Source organism: Lithobates pipiens, unplaced genomic scaffold (genome assembly GCF_037356315.1).
Source record: "Lithobates pipiens isolate NorthernLeopardFrog02 unplaced genomic scaffold, aLitPip1_a1.2 Scaffold_25, whole genome shotgun sequence".
Lineage (NCBI taxonomy): Eukaryota > Metazoa > Chordata > Amphibia > Anura > Ranidae > Lithobates > Lithobates pipiens.
In genome coordinates, this window is record NW_027507787.1 from 21506696 (window position 1) to 21529305 (window position 22610).

Sequence of the window (22610 nt, forward strand, 5' to 3'; positions counted from 1 at the left end):
AGTGCCATATATATGTTCCTTTGGGAACCATTCGTGGTTTTATACTGCTGGAAACTAACATCCTGAATATAAGCAGCCGGCAACTGTCAAGAGCATCTAATGCTCCTGCTCCTCATTTCAGCATCCTGAATTTGGCTGTGACATTCTCTTTGTCTCTGTCTGTCCACCTGCAAGATGATTAACCAGTTCCCGACCAGCGCACGCCGATGTACGTCGGCGGAATGGCACGGGCAGGCATATTGGCGTACAGGTACATCCAATCTTTAACGCCGGCCTGCCATCGCGAGCGTGCCGTCTGCGGCGTGCTCGCATGCTGGTCGGGACCCCCGTGAGTCCGGTCATGGGTCCCGCAGACTCGATCACGGTGGGCATACCCGCAATCGTCTCACGGGGCAGCTGAATGGAGAGATGCCGTTGTAAGCAGCATCTCCCCGTTCTGCCTAGCAACAAGTGACGCTGATCTCTGCTCCATGTTTGAACTTTTGTGCAAACCAATCAATAATCACTAATTGCGATTTTTTACCAAAAATATGTAGAAGAATATGTATCGGCCTAAACTGAGGGGAAAAAAAATGTATATATATTTTTGGGGGATATTTATTGTAACAAAAAGTAAAAATTAATGTTTTTTTTTCAAAATTGTCGCTCTATTTTTGTTTACAGCGCAAAAAATAAAAACCACAGGGGTGATCAAATACCACCAAAAGAAAGCTCTATTTGTGGGAAAAAAAGGATGTCAATTTTGTTTGGGAGCATGACCGCGCAATTGTCAGTTAAAGCGATGCAGTGCCGAATCGCAAAAAGTGGTCTGGTCTTTGGCCAGCAAAATGGTCCGGGCTGAAGTGGTTAATGTGGCCAGTCTCTGGGGGAAGATCAAAATCTGCTTTAAGCCAGCCAAGCCTGCAGTCTCATGTTGGTGGTAGCATGTGTAATACGTGCAAGCTTTCTGTCTGTCTGTCTGACTTGCTCAGCTCTGTCTTTGGATTCCCCTATATATGACCTCAGATCGGATATTGATTATTCTCTGAACTCTGCCTGCCTTTTGATTACCGGTTGACCCTGACTAATCTGAACCTTGCCTGCTTTGTACCTGGACTGTCATTGAACCACTTTGCCTGTCTGCCAAACGCAAGTACCAATTTGCTTTGCTCTGTTCACGTCTGCCCTGGTGTGGTGGCCAGGCACTATAGCATTGTGTATAAGACCTGGGGGAAACCAAGTACCAGCAGGCCTGCTTGCCTTATGGGAAAATGGGCTGCTATAGGTGAAGAACATATATGCTAGATATAGTGTCTAACCACCTTCATATGGATAAGTGTGACAGCAAAACTGCAAAGTATCATCAGCCTGAAAGGGAGCTTTAACCATACTCAACAGGTGCTGGATGAACCAATAAAGAGTACATAGGAATTGCAGAGGTGCAGGCACCAGAAAAGGGTACAGCATTAGAGGGACCAGTCCTGAGCTGACACATAATAGTAAATAGGCCTAGTTGCATGATGTTAGGGATATCAATCAAGCAGTGACATTGCTGGAGTAACTCTACTGACTCTAGTTGCCAGGGGAAAAACTCCACCAATGAGAATGGAGATGGGGTTACAGAAAAACCTAGAACGATTCTGGTGTTAGAAGACTCTTAGCAGGGCAGCTAGGTCAATCTATTACAAAGACCATGATCTCTGAATAGTATGTTGTTTACAGGGCACTTGGGTTTTGCACATCAGATAGACAGATTGTTAGGTGGGGCTGGGGAGGACTCAGCTGTCATGGGGAAGATGGAACATTCTAAATGATCATTTCAAGGACTTTCAGTAGATGCTATATTAAAGAAAAGAACCCCTAAGGCAGTATTATCAGAAATAATGCCTGCACCTAAAGCCACATGAACTTAAGACAAGTGGCTGAGGATCTGGTGAAGAAAGGAGGGTTTTGGGGGGTTCATGGAGAACTGATCTGATTTTTGGTCAGTTACCGGCTCTACAGCAGGGACAGGCTGCACTTAAATGGGGAGAGTGCAGCTCTGTTGGGGGGACAAAATGGGCAAAAAATGTGGAGGAGAATTTAAACTAGGTGGAGGGGTTGAGAGAGATCAGTGGAAGCAGTAAGCAAAGGTCAGAGGGAGCTATTGTGGTCAGTATCGGTAGTGTACCTAAAGGTGCCTAAAGGTAGATTACCTAAAGCATGTAGGCTGGCAGAAACCTATTGCAGCCTCAGAACAAACAAGGCGAAAATATGCACTGGTACAAAATCAAAAGGAAGTCACAGAAATGCTAGAAGCTTTAAAGGCTTATTTACACTTGAAACTCTTCAGAGCCTCCAGGCTTCTGGATCCAGTGCAGAACTTAATAGGATTCTGAAGAAAAAACAAGCTTGTTTCCCCTATATCGGTCATCAACCATGGAGCTCCTCCCCATAGGTAGGTGAGAAACCTAGAAACTTAGGAAAAATTCATTTATGCCCAGGGTGCCCCTAGTGGTGATGTTTTTTTTCAGAGCTCAGGGAATGGGCCTTGCAAAAGATTGCAAGATTGCAAAACATAAAGCTGCAGAATCATCTTTGGACATATAAGGAAATGCCACTCAAAATTTGCCTGTGACAGGACCCATTACACCAGATGTATCCAAGCAAATGGCTAATCAGGCTCAAAAAAATCCAATTGGCTCCTTACAGAAGCTTGCTATATATTGAGCTGTACCACCCAGAGTTTCCATCTTGGTTTCCAGTTGTTAGCCCCTTCTAATATCCCAGACTGGAAATTGGTACTATAAACAGCTTTGGGTTTTTTCCACAGTAACCAAACTACCAGAGACAAGCAAAACATTTCTGTTTTTGCCATTAAATCCAGCCTTAGATGGTGTAATTTTCTTTCTTGTAACCATGGGTCAGTCAGTGTTGATGGGGGATTCGCTCCTATGGAGCTATTGAGTTCTGCTGGTGGGGGGGAGTTGTCACAGCCGGGAGAACTCACAGTGATTATTGCTAACGGCTATTACTGTTGGCAATACTTGCAAGAAAAATCCAACCGTCTAGTTGTACCCAAGTTCGATTGATCAACTTAGGTACAATCAGCCTGCTCATACATGGTTTAAATCTAAGCCAGTCCAGCAGTTCAAACCTGCTTTAAAGTCAAGGCCATTGTTTGTTTTTCTGAGTTAGCTTCTGACAGGGCAGAGCCTGCAGGGGTAATAGGCACAGATGAGTAGTTATCTTCCATGGTAACCTGGAAGCGCTGACTTATCTGACATCTGATACTCTGCAGGCAGCTGTCCTAACATATGACATTTATTATAGGCATTCAGGTCTCTATCAGTAACTTTGTTCTGTTAGAACCCGACAAGCATGACTTTCCAGTATCCACATTCAACCTTTAACAGGTGGCACCTTTTCTTATCTGATATTGTTGCTAGGATAAAGTGCACATTTTCTTTAGTGGTCACCACCACCACATTTATAACATGTGTCTTCTCAACCCCTTCAGGCTTAATAGGGACTTTTCCACCATTGCAGAGGCAGCTGCAGAAACTCTTTCATGAAAACTCGAACAACTACAGACTTCTGCTTGACCTGCTAACCTTGCACTATATGCTACATTTTACCTGCTCTGACCAACAATCAGTTTCAGCACAGAAACAACTTTTTTCCCAGGTGACAGCCTTGCCAGAATTCCTGCTTCTCAAGCGACTACACAGACATACACTTTTTAAAGTTTTTCTAAACCCACAACAGTAAAATCAGTCAGAGATTGGAATATCCACTCAACCTCCAAAGACTGGGTCCAATTAGAAAACTTGTTTGCCTCGATCCCGGTAGCCCAAACTCCGTGTCTGATTCCGAAACATGTCCCACTAACATATTCCTCACACCCAATAATTTCTCCGACACTCTCCACTTTTCGATTCACATGTGATAAATACAAAATTTCATCAACTTTAGGACCCCTGACGCCAATTAAACTCAACCCGGACTTTTTACCGGGGATGCAGTCTTCCTTCCTAGCAGATTGCTGGCCACATACCACTGTTATTGCAGACCAGTTTTTTGAGAATAACAGCCCGCTTTCATATTCCAACCTAAGGACTAAATTAATGACGGACAAACTCTCACTCTGGACGTACACTCAAATCAGACATTATCTGGACACCAAAGCTAAAAACTTAGAATGGTCGAGACGTTAGACACCCTTTGAAGAAATGTGTATACGTAAAGAGCCCCAAAGGCACTTAATATCATTCACATATAACCTACTGTTCACAAACAAACAACTCTCTGACAACTGGGCCCATAATAAGTGGCAAGAAGAACTTCCTATTAACTTTACGGAAAGGGACTGGGAAAACATTTACACAATTGTCCATAAAGGATCCCTAAACGTATACGCTCAAGAAAACGCTTACAAATTACTCTCAAGATGGTATAGAACACCCCTAAAACTACACAACATTTACCTGACAACCTCCCCACTCTGTTGGAGATGCAAACAAGAGAACGGATCCCTGTTGCACATACGGTGGTCCTGCTCCAAACTTCAACCATACTGGAAAGAAGTTCATAGACTTACTCAACAAATCACCACATACACTTTGGAATACACCCCTGAACAACTCTTATTGCACAGAACGCCTCCACCACATTGTGCATACCTAAAATCCCTGCCCATGCACATGATTATGGCAGCAAACATGTGTATTCCCTCTAAATGGAAATCGTCTGAACCACCTTCTTTAACCACTTTCAGACCGGACCATTTTGCTGGTCAATGACCAGAGGTCTTTTTACAATTTGGCACTGCGCTGCTTTAACTGGTAATTGCGCGGTCATGCAATGTTGTACCCAAACAAAATTTGCGTCCTTTTCTTCCCACAAATAGAGCTTTCTTTTGATGGTATTTGATTGCCTCTGCGATTTTTATTTTTTGCGATATAAACGTAAAAAGACCGCAAATTTTGAAAAAAAATGATATTTTCTACTTTTTGTTATTAGAAAAATCCAATAAACTCAATTTTAGTCATACATTTAGGCCAAAATGTATTCAGCCACATGTCTTTGGTAAAAAAAAAGTCAATAACTGTATATTTATTGGTTTGCGCAAAAGTTGTCACATCTACAAACTAAGGTACGTTTTCTGGAATTTACGCAGCTTTTAGTTTTTACGACTGCCTATCTCATTTCTTGAGGTGCTAAAATGGCAGGGCAGTACAAAACCCCCCCAAATGACCCCATTTTGGAAAGTAGACCCCATAAGGAAATTGATAAGTGGCATGTTGAGCCCATTGAATATTTTATTTTTTTGCCTCAAGCGATTGAATAATGACAAAAAAAATATTTTTTTTTTTTTTACACAAAGTTGTCACTAAATGATATATTGCTCACACATGCTATGGGCATATGTGAAATGACACCCCAAAATAAATTCTGCTGCTTCTCCTGAGTACGGGGATACCACATATGTGGGACTTTTTGGGAGCCTAGCCGCGTACGGGGCCCCGAAATCCAAGCACCGCCTTCAGGCTTTCTAAGGGCGTAAATTTTTGATTTCACTTCTCACTACCTATTACAGTTTTGAAGGCCATAAAATGCCAAGATGGCACAAAACCCCCACAAATGACCCCATTTTAGAAAGTAGACACCCCAAGCTATTTGCTGAGAGGCATGTTGAGTCCATGGAATATTTTATATTTTGCCACAAGTTGCGGGAAAATTACAAACTTTTTTTTTTTTTTTCACAAAGTTGTCACTAAATGATATATTGCTCACGCATGCCATGGGCATATGTGAAATGACACCCCAAAATAAATTCTGCTGCTTCTCCTGAGTACGGGGATACCACATATGTGGGACTTTTTGGGAGCCTAGCTGCGTACGGGGCCCCGAAAACCAAGCACCGCCTTCAGGCTTTGTAAGGGCGTTACAGTTTTGAAGGCCATAAAATGCCAAGATGGCACAACCCCCCCCCAAATGACCCCATTTTGGAAAGTAGACACCCCTAAATTTAGGGGTACTCTAGTGAGACTAGGTAATAAATGGCGGGTGCCCTGAAACTATAAAAAAATAACTAACCAACCAGCGTTACCTGTAAGGCCGCGTACACACGCGCGGACTGTTGGCCCAACTTTGTCCGTCCAACAGTTTGAGCGAACAGTCCGCTCAAACTTAGCATGGACGGACATGGCCACACACGACGAACGAACAGTTTGCTGAAACCGTGCGCGATGACGTGAACGGCACGTACGACGGGACGCAAAATACGACGTCCTATACACTGCATTATAACTTTCGGCTTGAAAATCCTTTCTGAGCATGCGCGGAACTTAGTTTGACGAACAAGCCTACACACGGGCGGACTGTTTGTTGAAACAAGGTTTCAGCGGACAGTTTTTCGGAATTTCCGTAAAACCTTGTCCGTCCAACTGTCCGCTGAAACTGTCCGCTGAAAGCCCACACACGAGCGGACTGTCCGCCCAAACACTGTTCAGCGGACAAGGTTGGGCCAACAGTCCGCGCGTGTGTACGCGGCCTTACAGTTATATGGTGATCACTGGTGAAAGGGTTAACTAGGGGGCAATCAGGGGGCTTTATGCGGTAGTATATGGGGGTCCCTGGCGCTATAAAAAGCTGCGGCGAACCTAAATACCTACCTGCCTAACTAGCGTCACCTGTGACACTAATACAGCGATCAGAAAAATGATCGCTTATTAGGCTGGGTTCACACTGGAGCGATGCGGGAACGCCACGAATCCGCGGCGGGTTCCCGCATCGCATGCCTCCCGGCGGCAGTTCACATTGCCCTATGCGAACTGCTGGGAGTGTCAGTGAAATGTTAATGACACCCCCAGATCAGTTCGCATATCGCAGTGCGATCTGCAAACTCGGATCGCATGGTGTGAACACCCATGCGATCCGATTCTGCTGCGGACCAAAAAAAGGGTCCCGTGCGAATTTGCGGCGGGTGCGGCGCGAATTCAGCCATACTATCTGTATGGCTGAACTCGAATCGCACAGAGATCGGATGTGATTTGCACTGCAGTGCGGTGCGAATCACATTCGTTCTCATAAACCGCTGCAATGTGAACCCAGCCTTAGTGACACTGGCGACGGGGGGTGATCATGGGGTTAAACCTTTATTGGGGGGGTTCGGGGGGTACATTAGAACTAAAGGGGGCTAACCCTAACTGCCCTAACAGTTATTACAGTCACAAATGACACCAATGCAAAAAAATAAAATAAAAAAATGACATTGGTGTCACTGTGACTGGGGGGCAGGGGTAATTGGGGGGGGGTGATCGGGGGGGTGTGAGTGTGCCTGGCATGTTCTACTGTGTAGTGTTGTGTTGGTGCAACTCACCGATCCTCTCTCCTCGGTGTCGGAACGAAAAATACCGACACGGAGGAGAGATTACATCACTTCCTCTCCTGTGTTTACATTACAGGAGAGGAAGTGATGTCACGGAGAATTTCCATTCGTCGGGAGCGATCGCAAAGGGGGTGGCCATGAATGAATGGCCGCCCCCTCATCCCGGATCGCTCCCGAACGAATACCGACCGCCGCAGGCACTGGGGGGGGCCCGATCGGGCCCCCCACCCGCGGGAAGGCAGGGACGTATATATACGCCCATATGCCTGCCCGTGCCATTCTGTGGACGTATATCGCCGTGCGGCGGTCGGCAAGTGGTTAAAAGACTGGTTTCGGCGCATTAACAAAACAGCAGAAATGGAGGAATTAATTCACCAGGCTAGAGACACCCCTTTCAAATACACTCAAGTTTGGTCATGCTGGCTACATTTCCGTACAACAGACGAATACAGTAATATATGCACATAACCTAACAGTGGGAGCTGTGATGACCCCCTGGAAAAACTAGATAGCAACGACGCAAGCTAGGCTCAACAGTTCATACCCTTTCCCCAATAGACATATCACAATGGATACTTAATGCTCTTTTTATTTCAAATACTACAAATACCACACAGATAAAATACGTTAACAACAAACCCTATCAACTACTGAGCTCCATGTCATTTTGTTTGACCATTGATTACTCATAAGTAAACTTTCATTTATTCAACCCCAAAATTTGCAATCAAAATTAATCCAGGTGTAAATGATGATAGTATTATGAACATGTAGACACTTTGGACTAACTATCGAATTTCATGTTAAGTTTAAATTGCTAGTCTTTCTGTTATAAATATGCTTAACCAAACCGTAGGATCTCTGTTTTCTGATGTACAAGGCATTTAGAGGCTGCGTCCGCAAGTGTTTATTCCTGTTATGCTTTTCAAATCTCAATAAAATGTTTATAACGAAAATCAGTCAGTATATGAAGTAAAGCATGCTTGTTACATCCACCGTGGAACCTAAGGGGTTAATCCTCTGCATTGTGTAAAATGGCTGTATAACCTGTCCCCAAAATATATTCTGATAGTATAGAGCTAGGGGACAAGCTGCATATGCTCAGTTTGGTGTGTATTGAGAGTTTTTTTTTTGTCAGGGTGCATGTGATTGGCACAGGGCCAATCAGCACTGTCCAGACAGAGGTAAGGGGTCCTGTGTTCTCATAGAACAATCATAGGAGAATGAAAAATCCTCTACAAGCTTTAACTAGACACTGATAGAAGTCACAACTGCTCTAACTGCTGATGAGAAAAGGTATTTAGAAGTTTATATTTACTAAAATAATTGCATTTCCATGTTCTGTGTACTGTGGGAGACCAGTTATAGTGAATGTACAGTCCTGGGTTTAGTAACACTTAAAGTGTTTGCACACACCTGCTTCTCCCTTGCAGCATGACAGTCTCCTGGGGGTGGAGCCTTGAGCCTTAATTAGCTCACCCACAAAATGATATAAGCACAGATATATGATATGATCAGATATGATCTAGGCTTCAGATATAAGAACAAAATAAGAATGCTGAGAAATCAAAATTTTTGTTTCTTGTATTTCAGTCATGAACCTTGGAGCCTCTCGCCATGTGTGGATCAGAAACCTAGGTGACATATCCACAATCCTGCCAGGCACTACCTACTTCTTACATGCACATATAAACTGTACTCAAACTGTCTCTTCTCAGCGTGACAGTTCTACACTGTCACAATATAGATAGATATAAGAAACAAAATCACTTTGCCACTTTCTCACTGAGAATGCACACCAGAGAAAAAGTTTATTTATTTTTCCAACCAAAGTGATACTGCTTTTACTGCTCCCCAACTAATGTAAATATACATTACATTTCACACTCCAACAATGGCTTCCATAGGCACTGATTTAGTGGTCCTTTAGTGGGAAATTCCAGCCTTGCTTTTATTTCACTGCTTAAATTATCTTGAGCCCGCCACAGTCTTTGCTATCTCTAGCATAATGGTATACAAAATGTAATTTTGCACCTGGATTGAGCTTAAAGTGGTTCTAAAGACAGAAGTTTTTTTTTTTATCTTAATGCATTAAGATTAAAACACTTCTGTGTACAGCAGACCCCTCTCATCCCCTCCAATACTTACCTGTGCCCCATCTTAATCCAGCGATGTTGCATGAGAGACTCGGCTGTCTGGGACACCACCCCCCCGGCTGAGACAGAAGTGGGTGCCATTGGCTCCCGCTGCTGTCAATCAAAGCCTGAGAGCCAATGAGGAAATAGATTGAGCAGGCCTGAGCTGTGGCTCTGTTTGTGAATGGACATACAGACCAGCGGCTCAAGCTGCGTGCTCCCACAGCAAGCTGTTTGCTGTGGGGGCACTCAACGGTAGGGAGGGTCCAGAATTGCCAGCGAGGAACCCAAAACGAGGACAATCTGGGCTGTTCTGTGCAATACCACTGCACAAATCATTATAACATGTTTGTTATTTTAAAAAAAAAACAAAAAAAAACAAACAAGACTTTAATATCACTTTAAGACAGGGAAGTGTTATCTTTAACAGAAACAGTACACATAGTTACTTTAGAGCACCACTGGACAGTTAGACTGGACATTGCTACTGTGCATAGGCACATATATTATGCACATGTATTATGTACTATGCTTTCTGTTGTGCAGCCCCGAAACAATAGAAACCACAATATTTATACGTAAAATGCACATGCACTCTTAAGGCTACAATTGACTAGAAAGTGAAGTGATAAAAAAAGGCTTGCATTTAGATGTAGGGTTCATAATAAAATGAAAACATACTATCATATATAGGAAAGAACTAAATGAGTTTGAGTTACTCACCAACAAGAATGGAGAAAAGGATGCCAGGTCGGTCAGATATTGGTTGAATATCCCGATCTTGGTCTTCAGCTTTTATAGGTGGGGTAACATTGAGAGGATTTACTTTTGCCTAAGACATAAAAAAATAAACTTCAATGTTGAATTTTTTTTTATTCTGCTTACTTCTTAGCAATAAAGTTTAACAATTTACATTTTCTAAACTTGTATTTTATTTTTCTGATATATACTTATTCAGTGGGGTAAAAAATGTATTTATTTCATTCGATTTTACTATATTGTGCTCATATGTTTTAGTTATTTCCTGGACAAGATAGCACCAACATGAACATTGTGAATGTATGAGTGTTACCATTTCCCTGTATCCTACCCTTCATTCTATTTTTTCTAAAACCCATAGAACCACTAAACAAAATTATTTATACATTGTTTATAGGTTAATATGTATACAAAAAAAATTGTCAGAACAAGTAAGATCATATGGTCACTAAATATACTAAATGTACAGTACATGCAAAAAAAAAATCAAATACTATTAAAACAATGCTTTCACCTACAGTCTACTTGGGTCTTTGTGCCATTATTGGACCAGCTAAAAATGAATAATGAATACGGAAAAAAAAAACACTACCTGCCTGGAGTCTGCATGTTCTCCTTGTGCCCGCATGAGTTATCTCTAGGTACTCCCAGGTTTCCTCCCACACTTTAACCACTTAAGGACCGCCTCACGCCGATATACGTCGGCAAAATGGCATGGCTGGGCACAATCACGTACTGGTACGTAATTCTTTAAGTGCCCAGCCGTGGGTCGGTTGTTTACATAGCCAGACTGCCATTCTGTCTGCCTCAGGAACAATTGTCAGATCCTGGTAGACATCGATGTCCACCAGGTTGGTCGATTGGCTCCTGCTGTGTCCAATCACAAAGGGAACGGGTCGCTGGTGGCGTCCCAGACCCAGAAAAAATATCACGTACGGGTGTTCAATTTTGCATTAAAGGGCCATCCTGGGGTTTATGTACATGGGGAGATCCTTAAACAGTTAAAGTGCATCCAAGTACACATTTCCCCTTCTCTATTACATTTCATTTTATATGAAATGTATATATAAATTACATTACTATTACATTTCATTGATAAGTCTCTCCATCATATCTGGGAGGCCAAAAAGGAGAGCCAGATGTTCCCATTGCACTGTGAGGGGACCACCAGGGTCTTTGTCCACAGGCAAAGGTGGAGGTGGTCTGTTCTCAGGCAGGGCACCATTTCTTCTGTTTAGTGATGTTGCCCATGTTATCACGCAACAGCATGAAGAAGAGGTGGTGGACTGGCTTACTAAACCATCATCATCCCCTGTCACCCAAGCAGAAACTAGTGCACAGTCCACTGCAACTGCCAGAGTGGCTTATCTGCCCCCTTGTCCACAGCTGCTCTGGCAGCTGAAGTGGACTGCACACTAGTTTCTGCTTGGGTGACAGGGGATGAGGATGGTTTAGTAAGCCATCATGCATGGAGGAGTCAGCTGAGTTATTTGAGCACAGTGTCAGCCACATGCCCCTTAACGATGCACAGGCATTACTTGATTCTGATTTTGGTTCTGAGGTTTGAAAAGGTAGGAACATGAACCTACAAAGAAGGGACACTGGTAAACAACAAATTGCCAATCATGTTCCCCCAGTTACAGTGCATTGTCAAGGTTGATGATGAGGTCACTGATGTGCCTGGGGTGACCAGATTGAGCAGAAGAGGAAAGTGGGAGTGAGGCACAACCTCAATGAGGCAGCCATCATGGAACAGTAGACAGCAGCCACCCTATTCCATCACACTGTGGAGCTGTTATCTCCCAGCCTACTTCCCACAGCTCAGCTGCCTGGATCTTTTGTAGTACATGGGCAGCCGATCGCACTGTTGCAATTTGTAAACTTTACCTCAAGGAGATGAAGCGTGGCAAAAAACACCAGCCATTTGGGTACCACATGCTTGATAAGGCATTTAACCTCCCACCACTCAGCCCATTGGCAAGAGCACCTGAAAGCCGCAAAAAAGGGATGCAATTCTGCTTCTCCCTCCTCAACTTCCAAGTCTACCCCCACTATATCTCAGCAGCCTTGACTGACAGGGATGATGGTATAGCGAAGGGTGTCACAGGTCCTTGCAGCACATTTGTCAGCAGCACACCACCAGCTGTAAACTATAGCATGCAAATTTCTCTGCCTCATCTGTAAAAGTGAAAAAAAAAATACACTGCCACCCATATGCCCAGCATCTAAATTCAAGTAAATTGTTAAAGCTGCTGGATTTACCATTCCTGCCTTTCCATCTGGTGGATTCTGCCCCTTCTGTGATTTTGTAGAATGTGCTATACCACAATGGCAGGTTCCCTGTCGTTATTTCTTTGCACATAAGACCATTCAAGCACTGTACTATCATGCGAAAGACAATATTATGGCATCATTGGACAAGGCAGTCAGCCGCAAGGTCCACGTTGCTGCTGACACATGGTCCAGCAAGCATGGTCAGGGATGACATTTCGTTCACAGCACACTGGGTAATTCTGCTTGCAACTCGGAAGGATGCAGCTTGTTTTGCCCCCACATCTCCATAGAGCTGGTGCTGATGAGGTTTGTCAGCTCTACCCCCTCCTCCTCCTCCATGTCCTCCTCTGCTTAATTTTCCTATGAACCACCAGTACACCCTAAGCATTCAAGAGGCTATTCAATGAGTCTGAAAATTATGCCTTGCAGGGCTTCAGCTGGTCTGTCTAGAGGACAGGAGCCACACCAGAGCAGAGATTCTTTCAGCTCTGCAGGAGCAAGCCCAGAGATGGTTCATGCCAACAGGAGCCAGGAATAGTAGTGTGTAATAATGGCACTGACCTCCTGTCCGCCCTAAGACAGGGAAAGTGACACATGTGCGATGCCTGGCACATGTCCTCAATTTGGCGGTGCAGCATTTCTTAAACAGGTACCCAAGGTTGGAAGATCTGCTAAAGCAATTCAAAGAGTATTTAACCATTTAAAGTGGTCATATACAGCCAGTGCTCGTTTGGCTGAAAGTTAGTCATTCCACCTGCTCATAAACCGCCTAATTTGTGACATGTCTACCAGGTGGAACTCAACTTTGGCAATGCTGCAGTGGCTGCACATGCAGCAGAGAGCTGTCAAGGAATACCTGTGTGAGTATAGCACAAAGTAACTTATGAACCATGCCAAGCCACATGCCCTCAAGATGGGGGGGTGGGTGCTTTGATGAGGGTCTCTTCCCCACAACCCTGATCAGTGGTTGTAGGGGCTTGTGAGCTGAGGACTTATCGGAATCTGGAAGCCCTCTTTAAGAAGGGGCCCCTAGATCTGGGGTAAAAAGTGTCAAAAGGTAATAAAATCACAGGGATATTTTTGACAATTACTTTATTAAATAAAAAAAACAACGTCACCTAATGTAGATCATGATCACCCATCGTCAATCATGATGCTGCCGCACCACATGAACTGATAATAAACAAAAAAATCACTCTGCTCGTCGTGAAGGCAAACTGCTGAATGGCTGGTTTGCCATTTGACAGTTCTTATATATGTAAGGGTGGGACCAACTGGCGATGTCACCTGGTGGCACGACACCATGTGACGTCACCGACCCAGCTGCATCAATCTGTGATGTCACAAGGACGGGCAGTGCCACCAGGTGATGTCAGGTGGCCAAGCCCTTACCTAAATAAGAACTGTCAAATGGCAAGCCAGCCATTCAGCAGTTTGCCTTCATGCGGGTGGAGCGGGGTTTTTTTCGGCGTTAACGGTGCAGCGGCGTGATTGATGATGGATCTACAACAGCAACACTGTTTTTTTTTCATTTTTAATAAAGAAATGATAAAAGCAGTGATACACCTGGGCCTGTCTTCTTCACACCTTTGAGCCTCTCAGTGTGAGAATCATTGGTACCAATGGTGGAGTGGGCGCAGTGGAAAAAAGGCTCTCTCTAGCAGAGACCAAGTCATTTACATAACCCTGACTATGAGAGAGAGTATTTTCTGGTGGCTGCAATGGGGGAAATCTACTCAACTGCCATTCTCACCACCATTTCCTGGGTCCCAATCCTGATGGATGCCATCAATATGGGCGGGTGGAGATTTCCCTCTTAAGATCATGTCGAACATTCTGGACCTGAGGGCAGCCTTCTGCATCCTACAGAGCTTGTATCATCTAACAAAGGGGGCATTAGTGCTCTTAAGGCTAGACAACACCACAACGGTCTCCTACATAAAGAGACAAAGGGGGACTCACAGTATATGCCTATTACAGGAAGTGGAGCCAATCATGTCCTGGGTTCAAAAGAATCTAGGCAATTTATCAGTAGTTTATATTCCTGGGGTCCAGAACATTCAGGTGGACTTTCCATCTAGAAGCTAATTGGACAACGAGTGATCTCTTAATCTGGAGACCTTCAGATGGATTCTGTCCTTTGGAGTCAATCTGGAAGTCGATCTTTTTGTCTCTCTGTGTACCAAGAAGTTTGAGAGGTATTATTCTAGGGGCTGGTATCACCAGGCCTTTGGGGCAGATGCCCCAATGGATCATATGAATTTTTGCAGGGCTTCTGTGTTTTCTCCAGTTCCAGTCATTCTCAGATTCCTACAAAGACTCAGGGCAGAAGATGCGGAAATGGTAGCAGTGATTCCGTACTGGCTGAGAAAGCCATGATTCCCCTTGCTGGTACAGTTCAGCTATTGGGACCTGGTACCCCTACCTCTCAGTCTGGACCTTCTGTTGCAGGGTTCAGGTCTACATCCATGCCCAGCACAGCTATATCTGATGGTCTGATTCTTGAGAGGGGGAGCCTGCAGCCCTTGGCTGCTCCTTTGGAGTCATCTCAACTCTAATAAATGCCAGGAGAATGAGCACAAAGTTTATGGAAGAATCTGATCAAAGTTTATGGACTACAGGAACACAGCTGGCAGGTCATGCAGTGATCTAGAAACACAAGATATCCTGGGCTTCCTCCAAATGGGCTTAGATCTTGCCCTATCGGTCAAACTCAAGTGTCAGCTCTATCAGCCTTCACCAGTGTATCTTAGGCTGAATATCCCCTTGTCTGACAATTCTTCAAGAGAGCTGCTAGGCGTAGACCTCATACAAAGCAGAGGTTTCCCAAATGGGATTTTCTCATCTCAATTTCCACTTAGGACCTTGATTGGAGTGTGAAAGATCTGTCTCCATGAAAGACCTCTCCATCAAGTTTTTCTTGTGTTTATCAAGTTAGCATCTCACAAATTGTGGCCCTTGATCATAAAGTACCTTTGTTAATGTTCTTCCCAGATAGAGTGGCGCTGATACCTTTGCTTGACTCAAATCCCAAGGTGACATCAGTCTTTCATGAGAACCAATAAATTGTTCTGCCAACCTTTAGAGTGCCTAAAGCCCCGTACACACTATCAGATTGTCTGCTGAGTTTTTCCTTCAGATTTACCAAAACCATGTAGTAGAAGGGCCTGCCTGATTGCATACACATTGAAACTCCTAAGATTTGACCTCATATTATATGGTTTTGGTAAATCTGAAGGAAAAACTCAGCAGACAATCTGATAGTGTGTACGGGGCTTAAGAGTACCAATATACATCATCTAGATGTGGGATAAACTCTAAAGTTGTATCTACATCTTCCTTCAGGATTTTCAAATTGTTTGCTTGTTCTCTTTGCCGGAATGAATAAAGGGAATCATGTCTCATCTAGGACAATTGCGGCATGGTTTGTTCAGGCCAATATACAGGCTTACAGAGCCAAGGGCTGAAAGGGCTGGTGATGGTGTGGCAGGGAAGCAAAGGGAAGGTAGTAATTAGTAGCAGTGGGGGCCTGCATGTTCAAAGCACAGGTTCACTTTAAATCAGATAACAAGGTAAAAGTGCTCACAGTCTGTTAAGAGAGCAGAAAAAAGCTAAGCACATTTACAGTCTATTAGTGTACAGGGCAAAGACACAAAGTAAAAGAGCTTATAGTTTCTTAGGCTATAAATAGAGTAATACATAATGTGAAAAAAAGCTTAAAATCCGCTTGTTTCGCATTATTTTACTAATATAAGCATCACCTTGATGTGTTTGTTAGATAGAGAATGTTTTCATTCTTGGAAGTTTACAAAATATTTTGCAATTTGTTTAAAAAATGTTATATGCAATAAGAATATGTGGTGACAATGGTTTACATTTTTATCACATTCATGGTAAGGTTAGCTAACCCACTGCACAATTCAGTGTAGTTTCAGGTACCTTAGTGAAAGCATAACAGTTATCTAATGGTTTAAAAAGGTAATTCTGAATGCATCCTGGAGTGGACGGTCTTATAGGTAGGAGCTATCTTTGTAAATGTCTGCAAAATATGACAGTACTTTTCTTCTTCTGAAACAATGACTAGAATATACATCGAAATTGTGAACACTGTCAAAAGAATATAACCTCAAGGGCACTTTAATATAAGCAATGTATTATTTTGGCTCATGTTGTATGCTGAACAACATCAGTAAGAAAAGGTGTTGTTTGAAAAACAGCTCAGAGTCTAATCAAAAGGTTAGTTCATAGGTGTATATCCATATCACAGGGTTTCCTTACAGAGCTGCTTCACTATATATGTTTAGATTAGTGCTGTCAGTCTTATTCAAAGGTATTCAGGCTATGAAATGACACTTATTGTAGGCAGCCTGATCCAATGGAGATTAGGGTAAAAAGTGTTTCTATAAATAAGAATATTGTCATGGCTTTTATTTGAATGTCAACAGGACAAGAAAAGACTTTACTTACTCACATACAAAATTCAAACAAAATTTTATAACAAAAGCTCTTGAATATTTGTGAGATTGAAACGATATATATATATATATATATATATATATATATATATATATATATATATATATATATATATATATATATATATATATATATATATATAAATTGTTTTTTGCATAAGAGAACATACTGTAGCCCACTGTAACTTAGGAAACAATACATTAATGATTATTTTCCACAATGACTGTTATTTTCACCCATTTAACTAAGTTTCAATTTTAAATGAAAATAAAAGTTGTCACTTATCACTAAATTGTAAAATGTTCCACACATATATTTAATGTGTTTTTTTTCTTGTGTAAAACAATTGTGTAGATATATCTAAATATCGTTTTTATAGTTTTGATAAACGAGATCAAATTGATCAAATGTTTGCTTTAGTTAGAAATTTGTCTTATTGTAGCTCGGAAGTGTGCTCAGCGAGTGCATTTTTTGAATAGGAAGAAAAAAAAGCTGGACAGCTGAACGCCGATGCAAGCTTCCTCATTCCATTGTAAAAATTCTTGGATGGTGAACAAAAACCACTGATGCATTTCACACCCAAACTGTTGCTTAAGCACCAGTTTGAGTGTGAAACGCATTAGGTGTTTTTTGTAGCTCACCATCCATGTTGTACATGTTTATTGTTTTTATTACATGAAATAAAAGAGATTGCTAGGAATGCAGCTGTCCAGCTTTTATTTCTTTCTATGAACTTCTGTTGCAATCAGAGCTGGCACCCGATCCACACCCAGAGGTAGTTGAACAGCAAGAGAGGTACATTCCCTAGAGCGGTACTTTTCTATTTAGTTTGGACTGGATGCATTTTTACAATGGTATGATGCTAGGTAATGGATAGATACTGATACAGTTCCAGCAGTAAAATATTAAAGGCAAATGGATCCCTAATAATAGTGACTATTATACTTGTTTATACAGAATAAAATCTAGTTATTTATTTGAAGTATTTCACCTAAAAGGAATAAAAACAGGAGAACATTAATTAGAGAAGGTTTGTGGTGGCAAAATTTCAAGCATTCAATTTGAATATTTAAGTGCTTCACAGTATGAAACAAATTTAGACATAAGCCTAACCACCGTCAGTAAAGGTCAGCAATTATAAGTAAAAGAAAAAAAGAATGCATTTAAAATAGACTATAACAAGACTATAACAAGAATATTTTATGTAGTTTCCTATTTTAGAATTATACAATTATACAACTTCCTTCATAGTTTTCCTAAATCTTCCTATGCTGTACACGTGTTAGTATACCATGGGGGGGATTTACTAAAACTGGAGCACTTATATTGTAGTGCAGCTGTACATGGTAGCCAATCAGATTCTGACTTCGGCTTGTTCAATTAAGACCCCTTTCACTGGGGCCTCGGGCTAAGTTAGCACTAAAGCACTGCTCATTTTGGCGGCACTTTAGAGCTGTTTAAGCGACACTTAACCCCAAAGAAGAACTTTTCAGGCATGGAAGTGCTGCCCATTCATTTCAAAGGGCAGGACATTTTGGGTGCACTAAATACAGTCCTCCCAAACCACTCCAAAGATGCTGCTTTCAGGACTTTTCCTAACATCCTGCAAGCGCACCGCTCCAGTGTGAAAGTTATACTGAAATGATTGGGAGGTGTTTTTCAGGTGTTTTCAGGCGCTTTACAGGCACTATTTCTAGTGCTAAAAAGCTTGAAACCTGCTTCAGTGTGAAAGGGGTCTTAGCTTTGGCATCAAGGACTGGATGCTGATTGGTTTCTAAGCAGAGCTGTATCGGATTTTTGCACATTCCAGTCTTAGTACATCTTCTATCACGTGTATTATTAGCTAAAGTCAATCTATGCAGATTTTTGCTTGTTATTTACTAGCAAATTAGGATCAATGTTTTCCCATAACCTTTTGGGCATTGAAAACTTTGTTATACCCAAATATTTCTCATTCAATGCACTTATATTCAGCAATCTAGAAAAACATTTTTATTTTTTTATTTTTTTTACTTTTCATATTGTATTAAAATGTTTTAGCAACATTATGTTAAACATTTTGAAATCCGTATATATATCCTGGTTTCTATTCCCCCAAAAATTTCTGTTCCACAAAATGACATCTAACATTTAATCATATATATTGTTAAGGGTCTAAAATTGATAGATGAAACATAAAAAATGTATAGGGAAATTTTTACCGTATACATATTTGTAACTTCACATATTTAAATGCGGAATTAAAAAATGTTTAAATGAGATCCTCTCTTTGTTAACTATATGGTGATTACAATGTCAAAGAAACACAGACAATATCAATTTATATATACTATAGTGCCAATTCAGACCTTTCTGGTCTGGTGTAGTAGTGTAGTAGGTAGTAGGTGTTAATACATGTTGTGTTAACATGCGTTGCATTAGGGAAGCCCATTTGTTTAAAAAGGCTGGCAACATACCATAATGGACCAGAAAACCTAGCTGCACCATTTTTTTCCACAACCAAGTGTGATGAAACAGTTTCTTGAATGCAATGAGGTACCATTTAAAATGAACAACACTTCAACGCACTAATGTATATTGTGCTACAATGTATTACAAAGCATAGATGTTAAGCCAGGATTAACGTGGAATGAGCATCATAATACTGTTGAAGCGCACATATGTTGGGGTGCATTTGCAAAGAGATTAGGGGTACAATTCAAAATTATTAACACCGCAAAGCAATTTACTTTAGTATGTACATAACCATGCTTAACATTAGAATTGCATCTTATTTCCCATTACTGCAAGGTACAGATGTGTAGCCAATCTAAGTGTTCTGCCTTGCTTTTCCTTATGTTCCTGAATATTTCAAGTTGTATACGGCACAAAGGTACTTTTTAACAAGCAGCAGGAAAAGTTTGTAAATGAGCTCAGTGCTGGATAAGCTTTTTAGTGGATAATGCCTACACTACTGTACTGAACTGTGTAAATCCAAAATCCGCACATTCTAAGGTTTCTTTTAGCTTTATTTTCTGTTGATTTCAATGGGGAATGGAAAGTTGTCATGGATACTAAGAAAGATCATTGCTTAAATAAGTTTCTATCAAACTACACCTGTTGTAAGCAGATGTTGTATTGTAGGCTGACAGAGTCCAACCTGACAGTGAGATGTTAGGATCCTTTTAATAGAAGTCTTTGAGTCACATTTTTGCTTCATTAAAGTGTTACTAAACCCTGGACCCGCATTCACTATATCCGGTCTTTCACAGTACACAGAACATGGAAATGCAATCATTTTAGTAAATATAACATGCTATATAGCTTTTCTCCTCAGCAGTATATAGCACTCTTGTGACTTCTATTAGTGCCTGGTTAAAGCTTGTAGAAGGAGTTTTTATACTGCACTGGATGTCCTATCAGCATGCAGGATCCCTGACCCTCTGTCTTAAACAAGGCAATTCCCAATTCTGCCTAGTGACATGTCAGAGATCTTCTGTTCCCAGTCATTGCTAAAAATCTTAGATTACTGCCATTACCAGCAAAAAAAAAAAAATTGTATAACTTTTACACAAGCCAATCAATATATGCCTATTGCAATTTTTTTTTAACAAAAATATGTAGAAGAATACATATTGGCCTAAACCGAAGAAGAAATCTTTTTTTTCAATTTGGGATATTTATTATAGCAAAAAGTAAAAATAAAAATAAAAATAATTTTCACTATTGTCAGTCTTTTTTTGTTTATTGCGCAAAAAATAAAAACCGCAGAGGTGATCAAATACCACTAAAAGAAAGCTCTATTTGTGGGGAAAAAAGGATATAAAATGTATTCCTTTGTGTCTTGGTTCTCTGGTTATTACTAGGGATGAACTGAACACCCTCCTGTTCGGTTTGCAGCAGAACATGCAAAAAATTTGGCAGAACACACAAACACCATTAAAGTCTATGGGACACGAACATAAATAATGAAAAGTGCTAATTTTAAAGGCTTATATGCAAGCTATGTCATAAAAAGTGTTTTGGGACCTGGGTCCTGCCCCAAGGGACATTGATTTTTCATGTTAGTGTCCCATAGACTTTAACGGTGTTCATGTGGCTTTTTAATTTCCCCCGAACCGCATATTGTTCGGTGTTCACAGAACTTCCAAACAATCAAAGTTCGGCCAGAACTTATGCTCGAGCCGAACCGTTCGCACATTCCTAGTTATTACTCAGGGTTGTCTACTTTTTTCTATTTACATACGTGCAGTAAAATAAGCTGTGCAGTAAACTAGGCTGAGGTAGGCTCTTGTCATCAGATAGCTGTCCTCATGTTCCTTCAATTTCATCATAGATTAGTGCATGCTGTTCTAAGTCATTTTGGCCACTAAGGTTTAATATCTGTAACTTGTTTTGCCTGTCCCCTGTAGAATAGATCTACATTGTTTTTTTGTTTTTGTTTTTTTAAACTTCTACATCTAATTTACTGTTCAGCTGTTTGTTCCTGTATTAAATGTCACCCCACTTCATATTGGTGGATCAAATTTACCTTTCTGAGCTGTATGCAGCACATCTGGTAATTTGGGTACGTCTTTGAGAATCGTGTCTTATAATGTCAAAGGTCTAATATCCATCAGGAAGATATTTTTGGCATTAAAAGGAACTTAACTCTTCAGAGGCAGATGTAATTTCTATTAAAAAGATGCACTTCCAAAAAGGCCACTCATTCACCTTTGCTTCAAAAAACACTTTCCCACTGCATATATAGCTTACGAACCTTCTAGGAAGGCCAGTATTTCTATTTTGATTAAACTGCCCCTTTAGGGTACATGCTCCTCCAATTATTCCCATGGCCATTTCATTCTGTTGAAATGTAAATATGCATAAACGTTGCTTATCCTGTGAAATTTTTATGCACCTAATTTGGACCAATTCCCTTTTCTGCCTCAAGTTCTTGATAGATTGCAATACACCTCCCATCTGTTTGTGGTAGTTGTTGGAAACTGATAAGAGAACACAGCTTATTTGATGTCTGGAGGATTAAAGTGTTTGAAAGGGCAGAAGGTTTTTTTTATCTTTAAGATAAAAAGCCTTCTGTGTGCAGCAGCCCCCCTCAGCCCCCCCTAACACTTATCTGAGGTCCATTTAGATCCAGTTATGTTACAGGAGTCTCGGCTGCCTGGGACTCCCCTCCGCATTGGCGCCATTGGCATCCACTGCTGTCAAAGTCAGTCAGACAATGAGGAAAGAGAGGGGACAGGCCTCAGTTCTGTGTCTGAAGGGACACAGGGATCTGCGGCTCAGCTCGGGTGCCCCCATAGCAAGCTGCTTGCTGTGGGGGCACTCAACAGAAGAGAGGGGCCATGAGCACCAAAGAGCGACCTGTGAAAAAGAGGATCTGGGCTTTAAGCACCCCCTTTACAAACAATTTAATTTTTATTACAACACATACGATGTACTCCAGACTTAAATCATGTCATTATTTCTTCTGCTCTGATACATAACCTTGCAGAGTCTCTCTTAGTTTCTGAAGCACACAACACAATATGAGGATAATATCGAGATAAACCACCACACATAACTGAAAAAAATCTCAGAGGACATCGTTAATAAATTCTTGGAAAACTTCTGGGGCATTACAAAGGCCAAAATGC

The 22610-nt window shown here is 41.5% G+C and overlaps 1 protein-coding gene across 1 annotated transcript in view; it reads right to left on the reverse strand.

Annotated features, from left to right (window-relative positions):
* The window catches only part of PCDH15 (protocadherin related 15), a 1670337-nt gene that overhangs the window by 912849 nt on the left and 734878 nt on the right, over window positions 1-22610 (reverse strand). The window contains exon 10 of the mRNA XM_077454160.1: window positions 10210-10318. Within this exon, the coding sequence (XP_077310286.1) occupies window positions 10210-10318 (109 nt within the window). The remainder of the gene's footprint in view (window positions 1-10209; window positions 10319-22610) is intronic.